Below are 27,916 nucleotides of genomic sequence, written 5' to 3'. Positions count from 1 at the left end.
ACATTCTGTCTGGGCCTCTGAGCACCCACTCCTCGGGTCATTGCCTCAGGTCATCTGGGTCTCTCCTGATGGATGCTCAGCCCCCTGGGTAGAGAGGCAGCGTGGGGGAGGGGGCGCTGGGGATGGGAGACACAACACCCAGGCCTGTTCAGACCCAGGGGTGGCCAGTTGCTAGCTGGGGGTCCCTCCAAACACTGCAGAGCTTCTAGAGCCTCTTTCCTCCCTTGTCAAGTGGAGAGAGTCCCACATCCCAGGCCTCGTTGCATAAGGTGAGCTCCCTGCCCGCCTGTGCCCAAGGGCAGGGTCATGCCTGCTGGTGGGTCCATTCATGGAGCTGATGGTGACCCAGTGCGGGATCTGGACGAGACCCGGGATTGGGGACAAAGCGGCGAGGTTCCTGCTGTCACTTGGGGGGCAGAGGATGAAGAGACAGACCCCAACAAGCCAAGGAGTTTCATCCTGCAAAGAGCAGAGCAGGTGGGCCCTTGATGCAGAGTCTGTGCTAAGATCAGAGGCTGGGAAGGAGTAAGCTGGGCAGAAGGGCCCTGGAGCTGGCACGGCACACGGGGGGCGAGGCAGGGCATGAGCACAAGGGAGAGCACCCTGGGGGGCTCAGAGCAGGCCCTGTTCCAGTGGACCGGCCGCTCCCTGCAGGAGAGAGACCCCCAGCCCCTGCGGAGCCAGCGGGCACCACACTGCATTCCCGATGGGTCAGTAAGCAAAAGGGGGCGAGGTGGGTGGGGCGGCATTCTGGGATGGGGAGGGGCACTGCAGAGGCGGCGTGTGCTCCCCTGGGGGGCCTTCCCTCCATCCCCTGGCTCTCTCTGACTCCCCACCCTGGATTCACTGAACCTGTGCCTGGCCCTGCACACAGAGCTCACGGACCGCAAAGGGCAGACTGCCAAACGCACTGCGCTTGTTGCCACAACGGGGCGAGGCTGGAGAGCTTCCAGGGGCGGCGGCCCCTGGGCCAGCACTGATGGAGACGTGGAGACTGCCCGGAGGAAGGGCACACAGAGGAGGAGAGCCCGGAAACAGGCCCCAGGCTGGCTGCGTGCATCTCGGGGAGGAAGCTCCAGGGTCCTTCCCGCCTGAGGTGCAAACCTGGCCTCAGGGCCCCAGCCAGTTTCTGGCTGGCCCGCCCTGGCGTGCACGGTACGAGGCCTGGCCACGCTGCACAGCGGGTCACCCTGGACCTGGGAGGCCACTCGGGGCTTGGACCCTGTCGGGCAACAGTGGACCGGGGCCCCTGAGCCACGAGCAGATGCCGGGTACCTTTACGGGTGTCATCTGAGTTCTCTGCAGGCCCAGGGCGGGTTGGACACAGGACTGTCTGCAGACAAAGGGACTGAGCAGAGAGAGAAGGCAGGTGGCATCCCCAGGTCCCTGGGCTGAGCCAGGGTGCCCAGTGCAGAGACACGGACACCCAAGCCACTGTGCCCCTATGGGGTGCCCCTCCAGACAGACCCTGAGGGTAGGCAGGTCATCAGTGTCACCCTCAGGCACAGAGGGTCATCGGACACAAATCCAGAGGTACACACCTGGGCCCACCCCCCTGAGCGATGCCCCAGAGCCCGGACCTGTCCCATCAGTGCCAAGTCCCCACCAGCGTCAGCAGGTGAGTCACCAGTGTCAGAGTGGGGGGCATCATGCTGAGCACCTGCAGTGCTGGGTGTCACGCTGTTAGCTTCTGGGGCTCCCCGTGGGGTTTGTTCACCCTGATAAACGTCTCTCCTTCCCCTCCTGGAATTCAGGGGCGGGCTCTCCTCCATGGGACCCCAGGTGTCGGCCAGTGCGAGGGTGGCCGGGTGCATGAATGAATGAGTGAATGAATGCGAAAGCGGGTGTGCGAGCAGCCCAGTGGCTCTGGCGCCAGTTTCCTCCCACCCGGACCCGCCACGCCTCTGCTCCTGCCGTAAGTAGGGCGGCCCTGAGCACCCGGCAGCTGGCGAGTGGTGCTAGCTGCCCTGCTTTGCTCCCAGAAGTGTCCCCATTTGGATAATAAATGATACGGTCACCCTGGCAGTGAGACTCCTTCTAGGAGCGTCCACGAGCGGAGCCAGGCGCTTCAGGAATAGGAACTAGGTCAGATTGTCGCTAGGGTTCCGTCCCCGGGCCCAGGCTCAAGGACAGCCCGGCCCCGAAGCCACGCGGGAGCTACACGGTTACCTGGGCAGGTGTTCAAGGGGCAGATGGTGCAGTCAGGGCCCAGGCAGGGGGGAGGCTCCTCGAGTCTCCGGAAGAGCCCACAGAACTGCATGTGTGCACACACACGTAGGCACACGTGCTCATGTCCGCTGCACTGTTCAGCTGTGCAAGTGCAGACGTGTGCATGCGCACGTGTGCCGGCAGCCCTCATCTGACCCTCAGTGAAGGTCCGTGACCCCGCCACCCCCAAGGCTCTGATCTGTGCCCGTGGAGAGGCTCCAACACCCACGGGTTCCTGTAGACCCAGGAGGCTGGAGACATGAGGCTGCCCCCAGCTCCCACCCCAGCGGGGAACGTGGAAAGGACCGTGATGATGGTGTGACCTCTGGGGGCCAAAGTCACAGCAGCGGGGTGGCGTGGCCTGGGCCCCCATCTCTGCTGGACAGCGGGCCAGGGGAGATTGGGTCAGATGAAGCTCTGGTCTACGGGGTGAGAAAGTTCTAGCCCAGTACCCAGTGTGTAGGATTGGAGCCTGGCCGTCTCTCCTGCTCTTTCCATGGGAGTCCTTTCCGGAAATGGAACTGGCAGCCCAATCCTGCCTCCAATAACGCAACCTCGGAAGACGAATCAGGCTGGGGGAGCAGCGGCTAACACGGCTACAGCCTCGGTCCCCTTCCTTGTCTGCTGACCTGCTCGGGAGGGAGCTTTCGGAGCCCAAAAAGGTCATGGTCAGGCGCTGTCGAGGGGAGCAGTCCGGCTAAATGATCTGACAACTCCCCCCGCCCCCACTGGCCCTGAGAGACCCATGTGGACCGATGTCACCATGCGTGAGAAGGCCGGAGAGCCCGGGTCCCAGCATGACCGCCAGAGAGTGACTTAACCACTAGGGTCCTTCTCTGTAAAATAGCCCCTCAGGGGGGCTGCCGGCCCCTTGCATCCCGAGGAAGAGACTGGGAAAGAGAACCGGCGCTTTGAGGGGCTGTAACCACATGCAAGCCACCGCCCCCCACCCACCACACCCCATTCCCCATCTCCTCCCTGCTCTGAGCTCAGTCCTTCTCCCCACACAGTGCCCTGGGAGCTAACAGGCTCGGGGACCCTCCGCCGGTCCTGAAAGGTAGGCAGGGAGGGATGGGGGTGGGCGCCGGAGACGTGGCATCTCGGATGCTCTGGGTCACGCTCCCCGCTGGCCGTGCTGAAGATGCAGCTGGCTCCCGGGGCACCCGCCTGGGGAACGGGGGCCCACGGAGAAGCCCAGGGGAGCCCCCTCCGCGCACCTAGGGAGAGCACACGCAGAAACTTCCGGATTCGGGCGAAGGGCACATTTGCATCCTGGCTAAACAAGCAGCGGCTGCTGCGGTGCGTTCGCCGCGGTTAACAGCTGCGCTGTCTTGGACCACGCTCCTGGGGGATCCGGCTACATTTGGCAGTGACTGCACAGCATGAATCTCTAATCGAAACAACCTAGAGGCAGGGGCTCCCGCCGCAGGGGCGCACTGGAGCCAGGGCGGAGGCACCGCGGGCTTCGGCCGCCTGGGCGGGAGAGGACACCAGCCCGCGCCCATCCTGGCAGGTGGCGAGCCTGGCCCAGTGTGGTCAGCTCGGCCACCGCCAGAGGTTAGAGCCCCATCCTCATGCTTTGGCAGTTGCATAAATAATGCCAAATCCCAAATTGAAGCTTCAGCTGAGCTACAGGAAATACTCCCAAGCCACCCGGCCTGTGCCATCAGGAATTAGGAAACCCTGTGAGTTTTCAAAACAAAGTGTGCTTGTTTAAAGCTGGCAACGCCCTGGAGGGTGAAGACCTCTGACTGTGAGCACGGGACGTGTGTCCTCAAGCGTAACCTGGCACCTCCAGGTCAGCAGAGCCGCTCTGAACGTTTCGGGACCCAGTACAGAATGGAAATGGGGTGGTGCAAAAATAACTGAGAATTCCAGGACGGTGACTTGAGGGCGTAAGAGAAGCATGCTGCCCGGGCACCGGAGGGCGTGGCCTGCCCATGAAGACACCCCCTGCTGGTCTGCGGAGAGGCAGGGTCCCCAAGCCCCCTGCCCTGAGGGCTGTGGGCAGCTCTTGTCTCTAGGGAGCCGCTGAGAGCTGCACCCAGGGAGGAAACTCGGGGACTCCCTGGAGGAGACAGATGGGAGGCAGCCAGAAGTCTGTCCCAGACGTCAGCGCCATTCTAGGGCTGAAGACGGAAAGGAGGTGGCTTTGCCGCTGTGGGGAGTGCCTGGGCGGGCCGACTCAAGCAGATTGCACACGGAAGCTCTAACTTGAGAGGCTGCTCACTGAAGTGCTCCCTGCAATGGCAAAGCGGGCAGCTGGGTGCCCAATGTCATGTCAATGTCACGTCGGTGACATCAGTGATGCAATCTGTGTACCAGTGGTTCCTCCAGGACAGCGCCAGAGCCTCTGGAAACAGTGCTTCTGAAGAATACTTTCAGTCCATGACACCACATCCTTTGCCACTTGGGAAAGAGCAAAGGTAAGATCCAGAAGTTTAAAGGATGCATTCAATTTTGTGTACTAGGCTTTATACTCAAAGAAGGACTGACTGGTGATTATCAACATGGGGGTAGGATTATGAGTGCATTTTATTTTCTCTTTTATACCTTTCTGTGTTTCCAAAATTCACTGCCGGCACAAACATGATGTGTAGGAAGTGAAGTGAAGTGAAAGTCGCTCAGTCGTGTCCGACTCTTTGCGACCCCGTCCATGGAATTCTCCAGGCCAGAATACTGGAGTGGCTAGCCGTTCCCTTCTCCAGGGGATCTTCCTAGTGCAGGGATCAAACCGGGGTCTCCTGAATTGCAGATGGACTCTTTACCAAGCTATCAGGAAAGACGACGAGGATGATAAACATGTTAATTTCAACAGCGAACACCCCTCCAATGATTATACGCAAATGGTCAGTAAGCACGAGAAAAGACGAAAAAAGATGCTCAGCATCTCTGGTCACCAGGGAAATGCAAGTGGAAACCACAGCGAGATACCACCTCACACTCACTAGGATGGAGATCATGAAAAAAAAAAAAAAAAAACCGGAAAATAGGTGTTGGCAAGGATGTGGAGAAATCAGAACTCTCATATCCCACTTGAGGGAATGGAAAATGGAGGACGGTCTGGGAATTTCTCAAAAGGTGAAACAGAGCTACCACATGACCCAGCAACCCCACTCCTAAGTGTGCCCCAAAGAACTGAAAACAAGTATTCAAACAAAAACCCGTGCACGAACATTCCTAGCAGTGCATGCGTGCTAAGTCGCTTCAGCCGTGTCCGACTCTGCGACCCCATGGACTGCAGCCTGCCAGGCTCCTCTGTCCATGGGATTCTCCAGGCAAGAACACTGGAGTGGGATGCTGTGCCCTCCTCCAGGGGATCTTCCTGGCCCAGGGATCGAACCAGCATCTCTTACACGTCTCCTGCATTGGCAGGCAAGTTCTTTACCACTGAGCCACCTGGGAAGCCCATTCATAGCAGCTCAGCTCAGTTCAGTTCAGTCGCTCAGTCGTGTCCGACTCTTCGCGACCTCATGAACCGCAGCACTTGCTAAAGCCAAGAAACAGAAACCCAAATGTCCACCAACTGATGGATGGATCAACAAAACGATGTCTATATTCACAAGGGAGTATTACTCAACCCGAACAAGATATGAAATTGAGACACAGGCTGCAATACGATGAGCCCTGATAACATTAAGCGAAAGCAAGCCGGCCACCAAGGACCACATACAGGCATCTTTCACTTGTAGGAAATGTCCAGGATGGGCAAATCCATGGAGACAGAGACTAAATGAATGGTCCCCGGGGGCCGAGGGAAGAAGTGGGGGATGGGGAATGCTTGTTAACGGAACGAGTTTCTTTTTGCAATGATCAAACGTTCTGGAATTAGTGGTGATGTCTGCACATCTTGTGAATAAACTAAGCCCACTGAATTCTATGCTTGAAAAGGGTAAATCTTACGGTTTGAGAAGTTCATCACAATTTAAGGAGACAGAAAGCAAGGTGCCACGTCTGAAGTCCTCTAGCTCATAGAGGGAAGTAAGCCGAGACAGGAAAGAGTTGGCCGTCCAGCACTAATCTTATAACCTGGTTTGATTAACCACATTTTTTTTTTCTGCTGTACCATATGGCATGTGGGATCCTACTTTCCTGACCAGGGACCGAATCCGCGTCCACTGCAGTAGAAGCATGGGTCCTAACCACTGGACCCGTCAGAGAAGTTCCTTGATGAACCACTTGGAAGCTTCTGGAAGCTGCATTTGCTGACGATGAGGGTGACTGTTGGTTTATGTCTGTGAGTGATTCCCAAGCAGCCACTTCCCGCCCTGTCTCCTTGGCTGCCCGGGGCCAGGTCCCCCGGGACCCCGGGCTCCTCCTCCTCCTCCTGGCTCCCCCACGCCCCCAGACCCCGCCTGGCTAGGCACAGGGGACACACAGAGAGTCCTCCCAGATGCTTTCCTTGGCGCCACGATTTGCGGGAGCAGGAGCTGGCCCTTCCGTGTCTCCTTACATATGCATGTCTTCCATGTAATCTGCCAATGTGAGATTTCATCTTTCCCAGCATGCAGCCCCCATAAGCCAATGTTTATTCATTATCCCCGGATCTGTTTCCTATCGTCTATTTCAGCAGAGCCAAAAACAACATCCTAACTCAATAACAGAGCACCATCTGATGGCTTTCGTTCTCCAAAATGAGCCACGGCTCACTCGGCGGGGTGGCCCTTGGCTCCTGTCTGTGCCCCAGCTAGAGGGGAGCTCCCGGCCTAGGAGGGAGAGACTGCAGGCCTGTCCTCTCTAGAATGACAGATGGTGGCTCAGGGCTGCCTGCACAACCTGGGAGCATCCTGCCTCTTGCCGGGCATGACAACACCATCTTCTGGGGCACTTAAGAGCCCATCACTCATGGATGATGAGGATGGGACAGCCAGTTACCTAAACAGGGTGCCCAAGCCCCAGTGCCATTCTGCCAGCTCTGCAGGGGGAGGGAGGTCCAGCTCCCTATATTTGGGGTGAGGCAGGGCAGGCAGAGACAGAGATCACTGACTTTGGGTCAGTTGAAGGGACCACTCCCTGCGCAATCTCCAGGAGCCAGACTCGAAGACACTGCTGCCTGGAGTGCTGGTACTTCCTTAGGTCTCAGAGTAGCCCACCACCTTCCCTGTGGTCCACAAACTCGATGGTTTTAAAGAGATCTCATTCAGTAGAGAGGGAGAGGTTTAAAGTGAGAGAAGCTCCATCACTGGAACTGAGATGAGCTGTGTATGAGAGGGAGAATGGATCGATACCATCCTCATGCAACATCTACCATCCTCCCATCCATCCATCAATCCATCCACACATCCACCCATCCATCCATCTCTCCATCCATCCACATATCCACCCACCCACCCATCAATCCAACCATCCAGTCTCTCCACACATCCACTCATCCATCCATTCATCCACTCATCCATCGACCTACCCATGTATCCATCCATCCACACATCCACCCACCCACTCATCCATCCATCCATTCACCCATCCACCCAAACCTTCACCCACGTGTCCATCCACCCATCCAATCTGTCCACACATCCACCCATTCACACATCCATTCACACATCCACCCATCCATCCATCCACACATCCATCAACTCATCCACACATCCACTCACCCACTCATCCATTCACCCATCCACCCAAACCTTCACCCACGTGTTCATTCACCCATCCATCCAACCTCTCCACACATCCACCCATCCATCTGTTCATCTATCAATCCATCCATTCATCCACCCATCCATCCACCTACCCACCCACCCATCCAGCCAGCCAGCCAGCCATTTACCCATCCACCCGACCAGCCAAACCTTCACCCACATGTCCATTCACCCATCCATCCATCCAGTCAAACTCTCACCCACCTGTCCATTTAAAGCCCCTCCCTCATCTACTCACCCATCTCAGAAGTACTTTCTCAGCACGTGGTCCATTCCAGACCTCACATCCTATATGGGGAATGCCACTATGAGCTACTTGTATCCCCCTGGTTCTCTGCCCTCGTGGAAGGGTAATACACCTCGGTCAACTCACCTTACAAATCATATTTACAAACTAACTCACAGGCCCACTCCTTCCATGCCCTTGGCTGGCACCAGGTACACAGATTTTATCTGCCCCAGAGCAGAGGACGGCCCTGGGCCTGGCCCTGAGAGATTTCCAAATGCTGGTGGGTCAGCTTGCAACCTGAGCAGGTAACAGTCTCGAGACAAGACGGCACAGCTGCTGTCCTCGAAACTCAGATAATGGAACGGCCCCACAGGGACGGGTTTGTACAGCAAGAAGGGGAGCAGGAAGGTGTCTGTAGAGAGTCCCATGCGGAGCAGAGCACAGCTCGTGAATACCAGTCTTCACCATCAGCACAGACTGAACGGTGTCCCCAGGTCTCACAGGGGACCTGAACCTGTCTCACAGGTCGAAGCCCTAATCCTCAATATGACTGCATTTGGAAACAGGGTCTTTAAGGAGATAATTAGAGTTAAATGAGGTCATAACGGTGGACCCTCACCCAACAGAATCGGTGTGCTTGTGAGAAGAGGGGCAACACCAGGGATGTGCCGGCATGAAGGCCACGTGAGGACGTGGGGAGAAGAAGGCCACCGGCTTGCCGAGGAGAGGAGCCTCAGGAGGAACCCACCCTGCCCGCACCTGGCCCTCGGAGTCCCGCCTCCAGAACTCAGAAAGATAAACAGCTGCTGTTTAAGCCCCCTTGGTCTGTGGCATTTTGTCACAGCAGCCCTTCTCTGCCCACTGCCATCCACACAGGAGGCCCAGGGTGGAAGCAAGAGTTGTCACCCACCCTGCTCCCTGCCCCCCAACCCCAGAAGCCTGGCCTGTAGGGACCACCACTGTGCAAGGAGGCCGAGGGAACTGTGGACAGAGCTGGAGACACCACGTCCTGTGGGGCCAGGAGGGGCCGTGGAGGAGGGCAGGGCTGGTACCCACGTCAGCAGGTTGCCACGGTAACCAAGGGCCGGCCACCACCACTGCGGGGACGGGAGAGGGCTTGGGTCCCAGGGTGACATGGAGGGCTGAATCCTCCTGATGGAAGCAGGCAGACCTGGCAGAGCTCTATTTTGGGGGCGAGCCCGAGCGTGGAAACTGGTATTTAAAACACAGAGCAGCTGCCTGGAGTCAACGCACACATACCCAGGCGGCGAGGCTCCAAGTATATTTTAATAAAATGGCGTAAAAGAAAGAGGGCGGTGGGGGGTGGGGGAGGCTGTGTGCTTCTGCCACGGTTGTTTAACAAAAACACAATCATTAGCAGCCAGGACAATGAGTCCCCATGTTTGTTTTATTCTCCGTTAGGGAACAGCTAGTAACTGGAAGCCGGCTCTCTCGTCGCTTATTAATATTTTGGATTACAGTTGTGCTAATAGAGTCATTTGCCTATATTTTTAAATGTTCTAAAGATAACAAAAACATTCTATTTTGGAGCTGACTGTGCCCACTGTGGCATGTTGCAGACGGTTCACACGCTCCGTGACTAATGGGGCGTCTGTTTAAGCGGGACTGCACTGGGCCCTGCCCCTGTGGTCGTACCCAGAACCACACCCAGAGCCGCTCCCGCCTCGTCTCCCGGGGGAAGTTGGTCATGCCATGGCCTCCTCTCCTGGTCAGAGAGCCCAGAGGCTGTGGCCTCTCAGCTGAAGGGGTGGCTGCGGCTGAGCACGTGGAGCCCCTTGGCTGGTGGAGCACACAACTGGCCCGGGCACACCCCCCTTCCCTCAGCCCTGCCCAGGCCTGGCATGCGATCACACTCACCCACCCCAGCCTCAGTGACTGATTCCGGGGTGGGGGACTACGGATGACCCAAGTCAACCTAACCAGGGCCAGGCCTGGGATGTTTGCTGAGGAGGTAGGGAGACTCCATCTCCTGTCAAAACCTCTCTGCTGGACGAGGACCGAGGAGGACGGAGCCCAGGGAGCCGAGGACCAGGCTGAGAGGTGAGCTGCCTGGAGAAGAAAACCGCCGGCACGCAGGAGGTTTCCGCCCAGGTCAGCCCAGATCGCATTCGACTGGCTCAGCCCAGATCCCAGGGTGGCCCCAGGCTGTGGGCCTGATGGGGTGGCAGGGAGGACCTCAGGGCATGCTGCTGCACGCGGGGGCTTCTGTGCCAAGACAGACTGAAGGGGGGACCTGGGCCTGGGGTGCTAGGCCCCACATCTGCTCACCATCCCACCCTCAAACCTGAGGAGGCTTAAGATGGCAACTGAAAGTTTGGGGTGAGCCCAGGGCAGGCCTGAGGCCTGTGGTGGGGAACAGGGAGGTCTCTGGAGGGCACTGGGGGTCCAGAGAAGCCCCAGGGGTTTGGGGGCTCCAGGGGCTCCATCTCACACCTTCTGCAGGCAGGATCTCGTGCTGACAGTGACCAGCCGTGGCCTTGGCATTATTCCCACCAGATCACAGCAGCTGAAACCAGAGATTGCCTGGACTTCCGTTTACTGGGAGCAAGGAAACAAATGCTCAAACACCCCGTCTGCCTCAGGGATCGTCCAGCTTCCGGGTGGGGGGGTCAAAGAGCAGGGGTCTTGCTGTCAGCAGAGGAGCCCCCAATGGGCTGGGCCTCCTGCCGCCCTGGAAAAGAACCCAGGGCACGGGTCTGCACCACGGCCCAAGCGACCCCTAAGGGTGAGGGGACTCTGAGGCGTCGGCAGCAGTGGGGCAGGGCCGTGAGACCAGGATAAGTGCCAAGTAGAAACAGAGCTGGGGTGAAGAGCAGCCCGTCAATGCCAAGGCTAACAACACAGAATCAATTCTTTCCTGCCGGCTTTTTCCAGCTCTGGTGGGGTGGGCTCCTCATGGATCCCAGAGCCGGCCAGTCCTCCTGCGGTCACCTGGGCCACCTCTGGAATGCAGGGGGGAGGGGCGGTTAGACCAAGACCCACAGGGGCTGGGGGGAGGTGAGGGGAGCCATCACGATACGGATCCACTCCCGCCGTCCAGAGTACCACGTGCCCTCAGAGCATCGAAGGGGTTGGCATGCCATCGTCGCTACTGGGGCACTGACTCTGTACAATAAATGTGTGATGGGTGTAGGGGTCGGGCATGTACCTAATTAACTGTCCATGTCCTCCAAAGCGCCGTCCTCCACACACACACTGCACAGTTACATCACTACCCAAGCACCTTGTTGTCAACTCTCTGGGCTGATGCACGCAAACAGGTGTGTCTGTACAAATCGGGACACACCTCCGTCTCTCCCGCATCGAAACAAGACCTCCTACAACCCTGCTCCCCCTCCGATGCTGCACATGCATCACCTGGAGCCTTCATGTCCTTCTCAGGTGAAGAAACCCACGCAGAGCCGTGCTCCCCTGAGGGAGGAGCCAGCCGGGAGCCAGGGGGACTGAGAAGGAGCCAGGGCTTCCCCCGAGTCCCCATCACTCCAGGTGGACGCGCATGGGGATTAGTCGGGATCTCGCGCTGGGCACCCCCTGGGGGGCTGCCCGAATGCAGGGCTCAGCCCCCGCCCAGACAAGATACCACGGAGAAGAGTCTGCTGGAAACACACACAGTCTTAAGACGTCAGAAGCAAGGTCAAGATGAGCAAGTGCGTCACTTGTGAGAGAAATAAACCACCAAACTCTTCATGGAACTGAGTGGAGCTTATATTAAATATCAACAAACCACCCAACGACCCAAGGCCACCGTTTCAGTCTGCCATTGGCTACCCTTGGCTTCTGGTCTTTGTCATTAGGTGACAAGAAATCAGTTGGTCCTGCTCACAGGCAAAAAGTGCCTTAAGTAGGGTTCTCCATCGCGCCGTTCCTTCCCCGAAACATTTGCCTGTTGCTTAGTGCATGTGGGTGAGATTTGTAGCAACATGTTCGCTTTACAATATACAAAAGTGTTGTTTAATCACTCAGTCATGTCTGACTCTTTGTGACCCCATGGACTGTAGCCCACCAGGCTCCTCTGTCCATGGGATTTCCCAGGCAAGAATACTGGAGCAGTTTGCTATTTCCTCCTCCAGGGGATCTTCCCAACCCGCATCTCCTGCATTGGCAGGCTGGTTCTTTACCACTGAACCACCACCAAAGACCAATATAAAAGTGGTCCTACACCAAAGAGAAAGCTTCTCAGGGCTCAAGCCAGCCAACTCTGTGCAGAAGCAGCTTGCTGCATGGAAACATTTAAAAAATATCTTCTCCTGTCTTCTGGATTCTATGTATACTCAACATAATTTTCAACATTAAAAAACAGGCGCTATAAAAAGTGCTAATTGTGAAAAAAAAGAATGGAGAAATTGGACTTCATTTAAAATTTTAAAGAACTTTCCACTTGTTAACAGACACAGAAAATAAAAACGCTATCACAGATGGGGAAAAGTCTTTGCAACAGACACCTGATCGAGGACCGATCCCAGAATCTGTAGAGGACTCCTCTAAGCTGGTGACGGCAAGATAGAGCCCAGTTAAAAATGGACAGAATGCTTGAACCGATACTTTGCAAGAGAAGCTATAAGTAAGGTAAGTAAGCACTTGTTGCTCAGTTACTAAGTCGTGTCCGACTCTGTGACCCCATGGACTGCAGCACACCATTCCTGCAGCCTCTTCTGTCCTCTACTATCCCCAAGAGTTTGCTCAAATTCATGTCCACTGATTCAGTGACACTATCTAACCATCTCATCCTCTGCCACCCCCTTCTCCTTTTGCCTTCAATCTTTCCCAGCATCAGGGCCTTTTCCAACAAGTTGGCTCTTTTCAACAGATGACCAAAGTATTGGAGCTTCAGCATCAGTCCTTCCAGTGGATATTTAGGGCTAATTTCCCTCAGGATTGACTGGTTTGATTTCCTGGCAGTCCAAGGGATGCTCAAGAGTGTTCTCCAACACCACAATTTGAAAGCATCAATTTTTCATTGTTCAGCCTTCTTTATGGTCCAACTCTCACATCCATACATAACTACTGGAAAAATCATAGGTTTGACTATATGGACCTATGTGGTGTTGAATCACATTAGTCATCAGAACAACGCAACTTATACCTACAGTAAGATATTCTCCACACCCATCTGAATGGCTGAAACTAGACTGACATTGCCCAATGTTGCTGAGAAGTAGAGCCACTGGAACGCTCACACACGGCTGGCTGGAATACTAGATGGCACAGTAGTTTGGACAACTGTTTGGCAGTCTCTTATAAAATTAGACACACTCCTATCTGTGGCCCTAGGTGCTTCCCCAAGAGAAAGGAAAAGACATCTAACCAAAAGTCCATTACCTGGAGCACGCAGAAACATCCTGGGGCATGAATATACAATGCAACACTCACAGACAACACCGTTTACAGAGCCCTGACTTACACCCCTGCAATGGCATCCAGCAGCGTGAAACACGCCGGGCTCAGGAGTGCGTGCTGTGAGTTCCAGCTCTGAAGCAACCGCAGGCTACCCTGATCTCTGGTGGCAAGCTAAAACTGAGAACCCTGTGGGGACGTCCTGGAGATAGACCCCCACCCCCACGTACCTTGCCTCTTGTTTGTAGAAAAGCTTTACCTTTCCAGGCCTTCCCCAAGTTCCAAAGCGCAAATTTAATCAGATAAATACAAAACCCAAAGGGAAACAGTCAAGCCAGACAGAATAATAATAGTTTTGCCGTAAAACAAAGTCAAGGACCTTCAGTTCCTCCTCAAGGGCTATAGACGATTTTCTGAGCCACACTCTTGAGCTGTTTTGCAGATGCTAAAACCCCCACCAGGCGGAAGAAGTTAACTGCATGCTGCCTACAAGCACACAGACCCTGGAGTGCACCAAGCCGTAAAGTTGATGGTTGAGATTCCAGAAACATCAGGCTATTGCCTCACCACCAGCCAATCAGAGAGCTGCACATGGGCTGGCCACGCCCCCCACACCCCTCTCCCTCGCACGTGGGGCTTTTGAACTTGAGCTGCCCGTTCTCCCTGCTTTGTGACACCTTGCAATAAACGCTGCATTTTCCCTCACCACAGCCTGGTGTCAGTAGGTTGGCTGTGCTGCAAGTTGGGTGAGTGGACCCAAGTTTGGTTTTGGCGAAAGAATCAGAACCAGGGTTGCCTCTGGTTGGCAGGTAGGTGGCGGGAAAGCAGCCAGAGAGACTGTTCTGGGACGATGGACATGTTTTCTTGATTGCAGTTGGAGACACAGGTGTACACATTTGTCCAAACGCACTGAACTCTGCTACTACGTGGCCATTTTTACTGCATGGAAGCCATCACCTTTATAAAAGATGGCGCTAAGTCGCAGTCTCAGGAAGCCTAAGGCAAAGAGAACTCAACAGGAGCCACTCTGGTCTCCCCACCCGAAGTGAAGTGAAAAGTGACAGTCGCTCAGTCACGTCTGACTCTGCAACCCCGTGGGTGGCAGCCCACCAGGCTCCTCTGAGTTCTGAAAAGTGGAGGAAAGGAGGCAAAGCGAGGGCCAGAGACGAACAGCCTGAGGCCTGGCCCACAACTGGGGGGTTTGAGGACGGAGGAGGGACCACCAGTCAAGGGATGCGGTGGCCTCCGGAACCTGGAAAAGGCAAGAAAATGGACCGTCCCCTAGAGGTCCCACAAAGCAACACAGCCCAGCTGACACCACCACGACACCACCCTCCCCTCCACTGCACTCCTGACCTCCCGAACCACAGGCTATCACACATGTGTTTGAAGCCACCACGTTCGTGGAAAAAATGTCCAGCTCCTAAGATCCTTAACCATAGTGTGGATCACACACTATTATGATTATCCACATGTAGCATGGATTGGAAGGACTGATGCTGAAGCTGGAGCTCCAGGACTTTGGCCACCTGATGCCAAGAGCTGACTCACTGGAAAAAACCTTGATGCTGGGAAAGACTGAGGGCAGGAGGAGAAGGGGGCAACAGCAGATGAGATGGTTGGATGGCATCATTGACTCTATGAACATAAATTTGAGCAATGTCCAGGAGAGAGTGAAGGAAGGGGAGCCTGGCCTGCCGCTGTCCATGGGGTCACAAACAGCTGGAGACGACTGGGCAACTGAACAACAACCCTCCCTCCCTCCAGGAAGCTGGTATTTTCTGGAGGACGCAGGGAGCAAGAAGGCCCAAATGACCCTCACACGTGGTTGCTCTGGGCTCTTCCGTCCAGGTGTGAAATTGCCAGCAATACCAGGCACCCACATGCCTGAGTCTTCCGGTGGAAGCATGGGAGCAGAAAAGCAGTGGCACTGAAGCTGTTAACTGCGGGAGAGAGGGAGGGCTGGATTTCCTCCCGGTCAGGAGGGGAGGGGCGAGGTGTCCAGCAACCTGGAAAGGCAGGTCAAGCTCACAGGCTGCAGCCTTGCCCTTCCCAGACCAGAGAGGCTGGGCAGCTGCTCACAGGAGAGCACAGGTGTGGGCCAGCGGGTGCTGGGCACTGGAAGGGTCAGGAAGTCCAGCCTGTACCAGGGGCTCAGAATATCATCGCCAAACCCATGAAAACATGCTCCCATCTGCCTGCTGACCACCAGTCCACCTGGCCTAGCATAACCAGCCTTCCCTTTCAGGGTCGAGTGAGTGACAGCTCTTGACTCGACAACCTTACAAGACAGCAAAGGTGACCATCCCCATCTGGGTTTAACCTGAGCAGGACTGTGGGAAGCTTGGCACAGACTGACACGCTCACAGAATCCCATTCTCAGAAAGGGAACCAGCTGGGCGCCCTCCATGACCGCAGACCGAAGACACATCCCGCTTTTCCGTGCTTGCCTGTTCAGGACAGCTAATTTCCCGGTCAGGCTGGCCCAGCTAGAGCTGGACTGGGAACCTCAAATGGGTCAGGGCCACCAGACTGCCACAGACGCAGCAAAGCTCCTGGCTGCAAAGCAAGCGTGGCTACCCCTGCCACGTGCGTCCCAAGACTGGGATTCTACCAGAAGTGGGCAGGGCGCATGTTGACCAGGCTCTTACAAGGAACCGCTGCTCTGCGTGGCTCCAGCGCATCCATTTTTTCTCAGCACTCTTTTATATAAGTGGAGTCCTCTTAACATTTTAATCCACTCATTCTTTTGGCAACCACATTCAGGGCGGGTGTCAGAGCTGTACCTGGGAGTTTGGGGAGGGGCTGGAATGACTTGCTTCGGTGAGCACCAACCTCCTTCTAGCAGTTTTCATTGAGACATCAAACCTCAAGTCCTCAGGGAGGGCCTGGCAGAAGCCGGTGGGAAATGCAAAGCTGCTTGTTATGAAAGTTGGCGTGAGAGATCGATAGAATAGTTTCAAGCATTCAATCAACCCCCCGAAGCCTTTTTCCAATGGCTCGAACGCATGGTCCAAGTTTCCTGGCAAGTGCACTGAGCGGCATTTTAACTACAAGCTTCCGGCCGCTCCTCCCCGCCGCACCGGTTCCTGGTTCGAACAAAAGCCGGCGGGATGGCGTCCACCGCTCAGAGGATCAGAGATGTCCTCCTGCGAGTACCTGCCGCGCACTGGACATCGCCACCATGCCGACCCCAGGCCCAGAAGAGGTGGACCACAAGGGCGGGGTCCGCTTACCTGCCTGGCTGTCCCGGGGCTTGCAGTGGACCTCCTCCACACACTCTGCGGGGAACCATCCGATGTGGCCACGGGCGCTGCCTTCCCAGAAGCCACCTTCGCCGATGCTCAGAACTGCACATGGAAAGCAGTGGGGTTAGTGGGCGGGGCTTGGGGGATGAGGCCGTGAAGGGCGGGCGGTTCTGCTCTATTTGGCGGCTGACCACGCCCCCTTCAGCGGGGGACCAGGGGCCTGGCAAAGCGTCCCTCGGAAGGGGCAGTGCGGAGCCTCTGAGCCCCTCTGCCTGCTAGGCCTGGGTGCGAGGATGCACGCATGGGGCATCCCGGCGTCCTCGTATCTTGCAGCACAAGGCATGTGACCCCTGTGTCCTGTCCCTTGGGTCCCAGTTGAGATGGGAGTTTGGGGGCCTCCAAGTCCTCATCATCAGTTATTTCAAGAGTCAGAGTCGGGGGACAGGCCACCCTGATGAAGAGAAGGAACCATGAGGTCCCGAGCTGGGGGTGGGAGAATAAGAGTCGAGGCTCACAGTATGTTCTAAGTTAGTTTGATGAAACAGAATTCACAGCAGGAGATGGAGAAGCAGCCTGCCTGGCAGCTACAAGACACCACCTGGACTTGAAGCGGGCTGGCCGATGCCCCACACGGGCGGCCCGGGCCTTCAGCTGGTTTATTAATGAAGAACCTACGGATTATGCTGGTGCTACAAGCAGCAGGGGGCAATATACACGGCTTGAATATCCAATGGAAGGACTGATGCTGACGCTGAAGCTCCAACACTTTGACCACCTGATGTTAAGAGCTGATTCATTGCAAAAGACCCTGATGCTGGGAAAGATTGAAGGCAGGAGGAGAAGGGGACAACAGAGGATGAGTTGGTTGGATGGCATCACCGATTCAACGGACATGAGTTTGAGCAAGCTCCGGGAGTTGGTGATGGACAGGGAGGCCTGGCGTGCTACAGCCCATGGGGTCGCAAAGAGTCGGACACTACTGAGCAACTGGACTGACTGACTGACAAGCAGCAGGGAGCCACTGTAAGAAAGGGGACAGACACAGCTGCTCTGCCTGCAGGGCTGAGCGTGCTGGGTTCCCCTCCCTGGGCTCAGTGCTGAGTGCTCAAGGGCCTCAGACGGGGATGAAGCACATTTGTTTTTAAACTTGACCAATGCTGAGCATAGGTGAGCAATGCAAATCCAAAGACAAGAGGGCCCAGGCACTGCCTGGACAAATGCTTGGGTTGTCAGGGATAAGAGCTCGGTGGTGAGGGTGGGGAGGGTCTTGGTCTCCTAGGCCTGGGATGCTGGGCTGGGGGCTCTTCCCGCCCCCCAGCAATGCCCAGCTCCCTCAGAGCATGGCTGTGCCTCAGAAGGTCAGTATAATCTCTGCAAGTCTGAAGCTTCTGTAAATTACCCGGGAGCCCCAGGCCCCAAGGCTGTGGAGGAGGGACCATGACCACGGACCTCATCTTAATCTCTGAGACCAGATAAAGGATGCCTAGACCCATGAGTTTTGAAGGTCAACAGCACAGAGAATATTGGTCTTAAAAGTCCTTGCCTGATAATTCGAATAAATGGCCTGAACAAATGAGACGGGCAAGCCCTCCGCCGGACCAGGATGATGGTAATCCCTCGGACCACTTTCTCCAAAAATTGGTGCTGGTCTCACACTCCGTGCAGCCTGGCTGATGTATACCACGGGGGCCCAGGTTGGACGTGAGAGGGTCATCTCAGAGCACTGCCCTGGATGGCCGGCAGGGGACAGGGGCCTGCCGCAGGGCGCTGTCTGGCCAGTGCCTGCCCGCCCTCCTTCTTGGCAGCTGTGAGCAGGCCCCTGTGCTGTCGTAGAAGGTCTGGGGGAGGAGGGGCAGTCCAAGGAGACACCCAGCAGCTCCTGGAACGCCTGCCTCTCTTTTTTCCACTTGTCAGAGTAGGAAAATGCTCCACAGCTCAGAGCGGCCCCAGGTGTGAAAAGGACACACTAACCTCGCAGCAGGGACCTCTGGCCATCACTGGCTCTGCCTGCCTCTGGCCCCCTCCAGGGACCACACACCCAGACCCATGTAGAATCCGTATAGAGAACACACTTCTGGGTGTGACTGTTAGTACAAGATCGCAGAGAGAATGACCGGCCGTGGACAGCTGACTCTAGAGCTGGGAGACGGGTAGGAGGACGCGGTCCACTCGGGGACCCTTCCCAGTAACCTTGGGGGACAGAGGAGCCACAGTCTGTGGGCGAGGGAGGGAGAAAGGGCCCAGGTTGGTCCTGGGTCTCTGGGTCAGCAATGGTAGCTGGGGGTCCTCTTTCCTGGGGCAGGAGGCAGGGAGGGCATGTGTGCGGGGTCCCGTCTGGACCAGGCTGTGTGTTAAGGGAGGGACTCACTTCTGTCCCTCAGTGAGTCCAGCAGCCAGGTCTGCTGGCTCATCCGGCCTCACCATGGGCCTGCACTCTGGGCAGTCTGTCCACCCACATCCTGGGGAGGGGCTTAATGGCTCTCCAGGCCACATGCCCGTGGTACAGCGAAGAGGGAGCTGGGTTGGGCTCACGCATGAATTCTTGTTCTAAGTTACTGAAAAGTCAACATGTCACACCTGGGAAGCGACAGTCTTCACTGTCCTTTACAGGTTGGCCAGCTCCCAGAGGCCTAAACGAACTGGCTGGAGAAGGTGCCAGGGAAGCCTCTGCCCCCAAAGCTGCCCCCAGGCCCAGCCTTGTCCCTCAAAGACAAGCACCCTCCCTCGTAAAGAGAAAAGCAATAATAACCACCTATGCTGGATTAGGCTGGCAAAGTTAACAGGCCCCCACCCCCACCCCAGCCCACCCTGCCTGGTCACCAAGGAAGGACCCGATTGAGGGGAGGGGCTGGCCTCTGGGTTGAGAAAGCCGAGCCCCAGGCCCGCCCGCATTCTGCACCCAGTCCTGGATAGGCATGGGCATCTACAGCACCAGAACTTCAGGCCATCATCACCAGGAGGAGCAGGACAGTGCCCTGTGCCCAGGCGTCCCCCAGCTCAGAGATGCTGGGGTGCACTTTCCCAGGGGCACGAACTCAGTGTCCACTGGGAACATTAAGACCCGCCTCGTAGGGCTGAACAGAAAAGAGGTGAATAACATGAAAGCTGCAGGTGGTCAGCAGGACTCCAGGGCCCACCCACCTGCCACCCGGACCCCGGAACCAGAGACGGTGAATCCCGAGGCTTAGTCGGCCCGGTCTGGGGACTGTTGTTAGAGGGGCCTGTGCTGCTCACATGGTGGGACCCGACGCCTGCGGCCGGCAGCTGCTGGGAGGTTTGCATGGAGAACGTGAGCTGTACCAGCGGTGAGCCTGATGAACAGCAGGCGCCAACGAGTCTCCACCTGTATTCTTCTGTTATCACCTCCGACACGGGGCCAAGGACACGCAGCCCCCAGACACGAAGTGAGTGACCCCTGGGCCACTTGGAAGGCTCTCCAGGCCCTTCCCAGGCCAGCTTGCTGCAGGTCGCCCTCCCGGGCCTGAGGGGACAGCGAGGGGGATGGACGGACCCATGGGGGGTAAAAGCCCAGGGCTGCGGGCTAGCTGGCTTCAGAGCAGGGCGGGGCCAGGAGACCCAGTGCTCCGTATCTGGGGACCCCGGCTGAGGGGGTGCACGCAGATAGAGCAAACCAATCGGCCCCGCTTCACCTTCACACGAGCCACCAGACCCCCGCCCCCCAGGCAGCTGACTGCAGATTCAGGGGTCACCCCTCCAGGAAGAGATGTGGTTATTTTTAGCATCGCCGCCGCCCAAGGGTCAGCAGGCAACAGCTGCTCAGCGCAGTGAGCCCCGGCGGCCTGACCTTCCCAGCTTCCTCGGAACAGTGGCTGCCCCTCGGGGTGGCTCTCCTGGCCAGGGATCGCTGCCTGCCTTCCGCCTGGGAGGAGGGCGGGGTGGGGGGGTCACGGCCGCAGCATGTGGACCCTCCTTGAGAGCTGCAGGAGGGCCTGCGGGACCTGGGCGTCTCCGGCTCCCGGTGCCCCGTGGCCCGCCAGCTCTGCTGGGAAGGGAGTTCCCGGGCACTTTCCACACCCGCCCCTCCCTCAGCCTGCAAGTTGGGGGCAGTGAGAGAGACGCTGCCCCCCCAACCCCGCCTCCCCGGGCAGTAACAGCTTTCTGAACTAACACCGCCGCATCAGGAGGCTCTTGTCCAGGGATGGCCACGTGCTCAGCAAGGGCTTTTTAGCCGCCTTCTGTCTGCACTCGGCACGAAGCCGCAGGCACACACCTCCTTGGGTGCCAGTCAACCAGTCAGCAAAGGCTGTGCCCTGTGGGCGGGTGGTGAGCTGGCCAAATGGGGGGCTGTCGTGGGGTCAACTGAAAATTAGTCCACATGCAGGGGGAAAAAAGAGTCTTCCCCACAATGGGCTCTGGTATTAAAATTTCACACTGCAGGTCGTGTAATTTAAATGCGTATACTTTAAAAGTTAGCAAAAATATTGTGTTAAACTATGTAGAGACAATCAGGGACTTCCAACGCTCAAAGGGGCCCCTGGACCCCACCCTCGGAGGCAGCCATAAACCCTGTGTGTGTGTGTGTGTGTGTGTGTGTGTGTGTGCGTGTGCGCTCAGCTGTGTACGGCTCTTTGCAACCCCGTGGACTGTAGCCTACCAGGCTCCTCCGTGCAGGGGTTCTCCAGGCAAGAATGCTGGAGTGGGCTGCCATTTCCTCCTCCAGGGGGTCTTCCTGACCCAGGGATCGAACCCCGTGTCTTACGTCTCCTGCACTGGCAGGCAGGTTCTTTGCCACAGAACGTGGATAGAAGTAGATGGGCCTGGTTGGGAAGTATGCTCGCTGAGGAGAAAGGGGAGGGGAGCTAGACAAAGAAGCCCCTTCTGCACGTCTTGTGGGGACTCAGGGTGGTCCCCAGGGCAGGGCTGTCAGGGGGCACGTGAGGAGAAACCCGCGTTCTGAGTCGGCTGCTGAACCAGAATGAGGAAGCCAGGAAAGCAGCCAGCTGGAAACGAGTGGAGGTGTCCCCACAAGGGAAAGAGCCAGAGAGGGCCTGGCAAGCTCAGCACCCCCACATCTCTGAACAGATGCAGAGCAGCTCAGCTCAAGTTGGGGACCTGAGCTGTCACCCAGGCAACCCTCCAAAACGAAAGAAGGAGAAGGAACTGAAGCCACCATCGCCACAACTTAACACCCTGATGCCCAGAACGCAACAGAAGATTACCGGACACAAAGGCCCTAGAGGCTGGGGCCTGTGGCCCGGAGAAGAGAAAAGCCGGTGAGCCTGACCTGACCCTCACGGAGAGACGGCAGATGGGGATTTCAGAGGGACGATGACACCCACCCACGCTGGGTGGGTTAACCACCACGTGCTTCCAAAGGAGTGAAAATCTCAATAGAGCAACAGGAAGGCTTAGCAGATAGACAGAAACTATAAAAAAAAAATACACATGGAAACCCTAGAGTTTAAACATGTTATTTCTGAAATTGAAAAATTCACCAGATGGACTTAACAGAGAAGAGGACGTTTCGAAGCAAAGAGCAAGTGAACTTGAAAACAGACCAACAGAAATGACCTGAGGTTAAAAAAAAATGATGGGAATGAACTAAACAGAGCCCCTGGGACTGGCTGACGCCACCAGATGGTCAAGTTTGCATGCATCTGGACCAGCAGAAGGAGCTGAGGGGGAGAACGGGGCTCCAGCTGTCCTCCAGGTGATGTTGGCCAGATTACTGCACCGGGTGGAGGAGGAAGCAGGTCACCGCCTGGTCAAGGCCAGTTGGGTTGAACTTGACCGACTGAGCCCGCAAGGGGCACACTCTGCTGCCTGCCACGCGCCTTCTGGAAGCCTGTCCTCCAGCAACCGGGTAGGGTGGGGTGCGCCCTTTCCTGCTCCCGCAGTAAGCGCAGCCACCCTCACGTGGCCCACACCTGCACCCCCCACACCCCGTCCTGTGGCCTCCAGGAGAGCAGAGCTCCACGACCGCCACTGCCAGCCTCCCGCACGCGCCTGTACTACACCCATCTCCCTAAGGGCCTCACACACCTCCTCTCCCTGGAAAACCATCGCTGACTCCCCAGGACCCTGGGAACAGAGTCTAACTTGGCACACATGAGGCTTTTCACCTCCATTTCCCAGGATTCTGCTTTGGGCATCCTTCCGTCTCACCCGGTGGAATGCCGCAGGCCCCCAGGCTGAACCAGTCTCCTGACGCCCCTCCCAGAGCCCCAAGATGTGTCTGAACCCGTTCTGCGCTCGGCCCGATCTCCACACCACCCACTCCTGAAGCCCGGGGAGTGGAAAGGAGCTGCCCATCGATGCCTCCCCTGCCCCTCCCCTGCCATCTCTGCAGTGGACTCCCATGCCAGATGGGCATGAGCTGACCCTCCTGATGGGCATCAGGTCGCTGAGGTCACACTGTAAGGACCACTCGAATCCCCGTTCCACCCTCCCAGGACCCCATGTCTCCACAGGGGCTCCCACGGAAGCAATGCCCTGGAGGTCAGCTGAGGCCAAGGCACCCCGGCCTGATCCCACCCCTGAAGCAGAGTGGACACTGACCTTTGACCCTGTCGCCACGGTGCAGGGGGATCTCGCCATCGACCTGGGGTTGGTATGGCTTGACGACGACGAAGAGCCTCCCAGGCACCGCGCTGTACAGCTTCCGTCTGGGCCCCGGGTACTCAAAGGCGGACAGCGCGTCCTTGTTGGCTCCTGGCGGGAAAGCTGGGCTGCGGCAGGGAAGGGGAGACAGAGAGAGAGGGCGGGGGTCACAGCCTGAGACGCAGCAGGGGAGCTGCAGACCCGTGGCCTGTCCGTTCAGGACAAGCGTCCAGCCCCGTGCAGTCACAGCGGAGCTCCGGGTTCTAGACAGGGCTGGAGCCGTGAAGACGCATTTGTGGTTAAAAGACGCAGATAGTTCCAGCAATCCCACCTCCGGGAAGGCACCCAAGGAGCGAAAGCAGGGTCTCAGGCAGATATCTGCACACCCACATGCACAGCAGCACGATTCTCAAAAGATGACCCAGTGTCCACTGATGGACGAACCGATGCCCAAAATGTGGTCCATCCATACGGTGGAATATTGTTCAGACTTAAAAAAGGGAGATTCTGCCACAGGCGTCAACATGAATGGAACCTGAGGACATTCCGCTGCTTAAGGGAAGCCAGTCACAGAAGGACAGGTAACGCCTGATTCCACCACGACAGGCACCCCGTGTGGTCAGATCCAGAAACAGGATGGGGCGGGGGATGGGCTGGGAAGTGAGCCTTCCATGGGGACGGGGTTTCGGAGAGGACGGGTCCACGACAATGTGGATGTACTTAACGTTGCTGAACTGCACACCTGAAAATGCTTCCGGTGGTAAGTTTTACATGCATTTTTCAGTACAGAGACTCCAGTGGAGCGGCAACTGCGGCAGGCCCTGGGTGTCTGCTGTCTGACCCATCTCACAGTAGGTGCCAGCCACGCCGGGGGAGGCATCACCCAGAACCCGCTGGCACAAGGTTCCACCGTCGCGGGGCAGGCGGCCCAGCCCGGCTGCCCCGGGGACATTTCACAAGTGGGACTTGAATACGTTCCTGTTTCATGTGAGTATTTCACAAAGAGTGTGTGTTTCCAGAGTAACTTCCAGGCCGGACGCTGAGAGTGGATGCCTAACTTCACTGGGCCCAGTGGTGGAACGGAGGGAGAGACAGAGAGACAGTGAGCGAGAGAGAAGCGCAAGCTCCCAGAGAAATGTGCAAAGTGGTTTCCGTAACGACATCCCCGACTTTGAGACGGGTGACCAGGGCTGACTGCTGGGAGGGGAGGAGAGCACGTGCTCGTCAGGGGTGACCTTGAGGAGTCACACTGAGCTCTCCTCCGGGGGGAGGGCGGTCTTTAGAAGAGCCACACGCACGTGGATGAGTCTGGGCAGGCACTTACAGAGGATGCCACAAAGCTTCCTGGAAAAGCGTGCACGTCTGGCTGGTATCTCCCAGGAGGGCACCCCGCCTGTGACGGGAAGGATTAATAACCCTGAGGGCAGAGTCCCACTTCGGGGAGCCACATCTGAGTCTCGGGAGGGGCCAACCCATGTCACAAACTCATCACCATGAAGGGTGGGATCCGCACTCCTTCGATCAGATGACACACACCGTGGCCTGGGAGGCCCCAGACGGAACCTTGAGCTTTCTGCAAGTGTGAAACAGGCTTGCAGGGAAGCTTCTAGAATACGACGGGACCACTCACTTTGGAGACTTAATGTGAACCCCCCGATTCCTTTCGGGCTTCGCTTTACCCACATCGCCATTACTGATAAATAACATGGGTTGCTTTTCGCTTGCAAGAATTCATGGAAGCGTGACAGTGCTGTATCTCGTTGCGCTTCTTAGATTTTCGCTCAAGGTCATGACTGTGAGAGCTAGGCACGGGAGGAGCCCGTGTCTACACACGTGACGTGCTCACTTGACACCATACTCTATGCTCATCAGGCGAGGAGGACTGACCGCCAGCTCTGCCAGCCTGACCCCAAAGCCCAGAGCTCTCCCCAGAACACGGGAGCAGACGGCAGGCACGTGAGCTTTCCCGGGCTCACCTGGGCTCAGGACAGAGTGGTGACAAGCCGCAGCCCCATGTCCGCATGCCCTCTGTCCCCAGGGGTGCCCCCGCCGCTGCCTGACCCCCACTCCAGGTTTCTCTGACCAAGCTGAAGCCACAGACAGAGGTCACAGCATCCTGGAAAGAGATGCCTGTGAACATCGCACCAGGAAGTGCCAGGCGGCTGCCCTGCACCCCCTCACTTCCTCCCCCTCCGCCAGGAACAGGTCGACCCATAGATGCGAAGATCCACCTGGAGGCTCGGAGGCTCCCTCCTCACGGACATCACTGACCCCAAACACCCTGGAGCCCAGAGCAGTGACGCCTGCAAGGGCCAGGTTGTGTGACCACCTCTGGTTCAGAGGTGACAGCTGGCAGGATGGCTGACTCACTGGGAGGAAGGACAAGCTAGGCCCCCTGCCTGCGGTGGGAAAGAACCTGGGAAAAGCCAGACCTCTGGAGAGGACGGCCCACCTGCCTGCCCACTGGGATGTGGATCCATCCATTAACCTGCCTCAACTCAGCCTGACTCAGGGCTGGGAGCGGAGGTGGGAGACAGCACCTTCACTATGAGCGGCTGAGCATCACCAGGCTCTCCGCTCCAGCTCCCAGCAGGGAGGATGGTAACCAAGTCCTGGGAACCAATGGGACTCAATTCCTCAGGAAGTGCCTCCTGGAGCTGCTCCACCTAGATCCAAGGGGTTTGGAAGACGCTTGGGGTCAGCAGACGGTGGGGGCTCTTGGAGGACACCCCACACCAGGCTCAGAGGCCCTCCTCGCCCAGCCTCCAAAAGTAGTGCACGAATCTCCCCTGATGCAGCTGCCCTGGGCGCTGAGCGATGGCCTAGTGGGGTCTGCTGCATGGGGCTCCGGGGAGGATCCGTCCGTGACGGAACACAGATGGAGCCCGCCTCCCCAGCCCCCACCCGCTCTGTCACTGCAGCTTCCATAGCAGTTATCTCCTTTGCATCTGACCGTCCATCCACCCATCCATCCATCATCCATCCACTCACCCATCCATCCATCCACCCACCCCATCCATCACGCGCCCAACTATCCAGCAGGCATCCAATCATCCAGGCACCTATCCATCCATTCATCTCTCCACACATCCGTCCAGCTATCCATCTCATCATCCATCCACCCACCTATCCACCCATCCACCAACCATGCGTCCACCCATCCATCCACTCACCTAGCATCCTCCATCCTTCTTATACCACCTATCCACTCTTCCTTCCAAATTTCTAAAGAACCCTGCCAAAGGCCCAGCTGATTCCTCACTATCAGGTTCTGAACAAGTCAGTTAACCTCCGGAAGTCTCAGTTTCCCCATCTGATAAGACAGGATGATCTGGTGAGACCCGAGAGTGAGTCAGCAGGAGCCGCTCTGCACAGGTTCACGCATGTGAACACTCGCGCCATTACCACTCTGCTTCAGCTAAGAAGCGGGTGACAAGATGCGAGTTTCAGCCAGCTGGTTTCAGCCGGCTCCAGAGTGTGTGTCACTGGGCAGAGAAGTCAAAGCAAAGACAGCTCTAGCCTGGGAGCATTGGTTCAAGCCCAGGAAACCTTTGCTTAAGAACAGGAAGAAATTGGTCCTTGAAGATCAGCGTGCGTCCATGGTTCTAGGTACCAGCAGTGATGTGTGGTCCCACACAGATGCTGAAGCATCTTCCCACGCCAGGTTAATCTGAGCCTTGCGAAGCCCCATTTCACAGGTGAAAAAACAGAGGCTCCATAAATAATCCCTGAGGCACAGAGATACAGACCTGACCTCACATCCTGGCTCGCTGACCGCAGCCCTGGGCTGCCTGCAGGCTCCCTGCTCTGTGCTGCAATGAACTAGAAATCGGGGTGTCTCCCAGGTTCCAGGCTCATACCGGATGGGTGGACAAGAGGGTACCTGTGGGAGGCTCTGGCAGAGAGTGGCTTCCAGCACAAGGCCCTGGCCCTGCTGACAGTGTGTCTGAAGCGTAAAATCTCAGACCTCACACCGCCCCTTGTACCATCAGCATCGTCTCCCTCTCCACCTTCATGCCGGGAAGAAGCACCGGAGCCCTTGGCCCGCATGTGGCCCCGGGCACCGTGGCCCCTTCTGGGCTTCTGGGGTGGCACTGGGGCCCATACCCCACGCTCCACAGCCTCCCCACGTGGTCCTGAGCCCCACGCGGTCCTGAGGAGTGCAGTGGGGATGGACAACGACTGGACGCCCCATCCTGCTGGCCGGGGCACCGAGACCTAGGGCACGAGTGCACATCGGGGGCTTTCATGGACTCCAGAGAAGCAGGGGCTACTGCCTGACACCCCAGGGGCCCCCCAGCCACCAGCACTGGGGGGCTGCCTGCTTGCACCTCCAAGGCCACCCTGGCCCCAGGAAGCAGGGGGCAGGCACAGAGCCCCCGTGGGATGGGGCAGCCTGGAAGGCACCTCTTCCCTGAAAACTTCCCCAGGTCTGCTCTGGCCACCCGGGACACCCTGCCTCTCCCCGATGCCTGGCTGGCCCCTTTCTCTACCCTAGGGGGCAGCCCCCCTCACCCCAGGAGGGGTGACCTGCATGAGCTCTGACTCCCAGGGACTCTGTTAGGGGCTCCCCATCTTTGACGACAGCTCTGGGGCTGACTTGTCTCTCGGGCATCCACTGCTGCACCCGAGGCCAGCCTTCCTGTGCGTTCATGCCCCCAGGTGAGAGCAAA

At 57.3% G+C, this 27,916-nt stretch overlaps 1 protein-coding gene across 2 annotated transcripts in view; it reads right to left on the bottom strand.

The window, feature by feature from the left end:
* Positions 1–27,916, bottom strand: part of SHANK2 (SH3 and multiple ankyrin repeat domains 2) — a 466,522-nt gene that overhangs the window by 263,523 nt on the left and 175,083 nt on the right. For both annotated transcript variants that reach the window (XM_068976951.1, XM_068976952.1), the window contains 2 exons: positions 23,202–23,371; positions 16,671–16,784 (listed from right to left, as the gene is read on the bottom strand). In XM_068976951.1, the coding sequence (XP_068833052.1) occupies positions 16,671–16,784; positions 23,202–23,371 (284 nt within the window). The remainder of the gene's footprint in view (positions 1–16,670; positions 16,785–23,201; positions 23,372–27,916) is intronic.

Source organism: Capricornis sumatraensis, chromosome 8, assembly GCF_032405125.1.
Source record: "Capricornis sumatraensis isolate serow.1 chromosome 8, serow.2, whole genome shotgun sequence".
Classification (NCBI taxonomy): domain Eukaryota; kingdom Metazoa; phylum Chordata; class Mammalia; order Artiodactyla; family Bovidae; genus Capricornis; species Capricornis sumatraensis.
The sequence above is the reverse complement of the archived record's forward strand: the minus strand, read 5'-3'. Positions and strand labels throughout refer to the sequence as shown.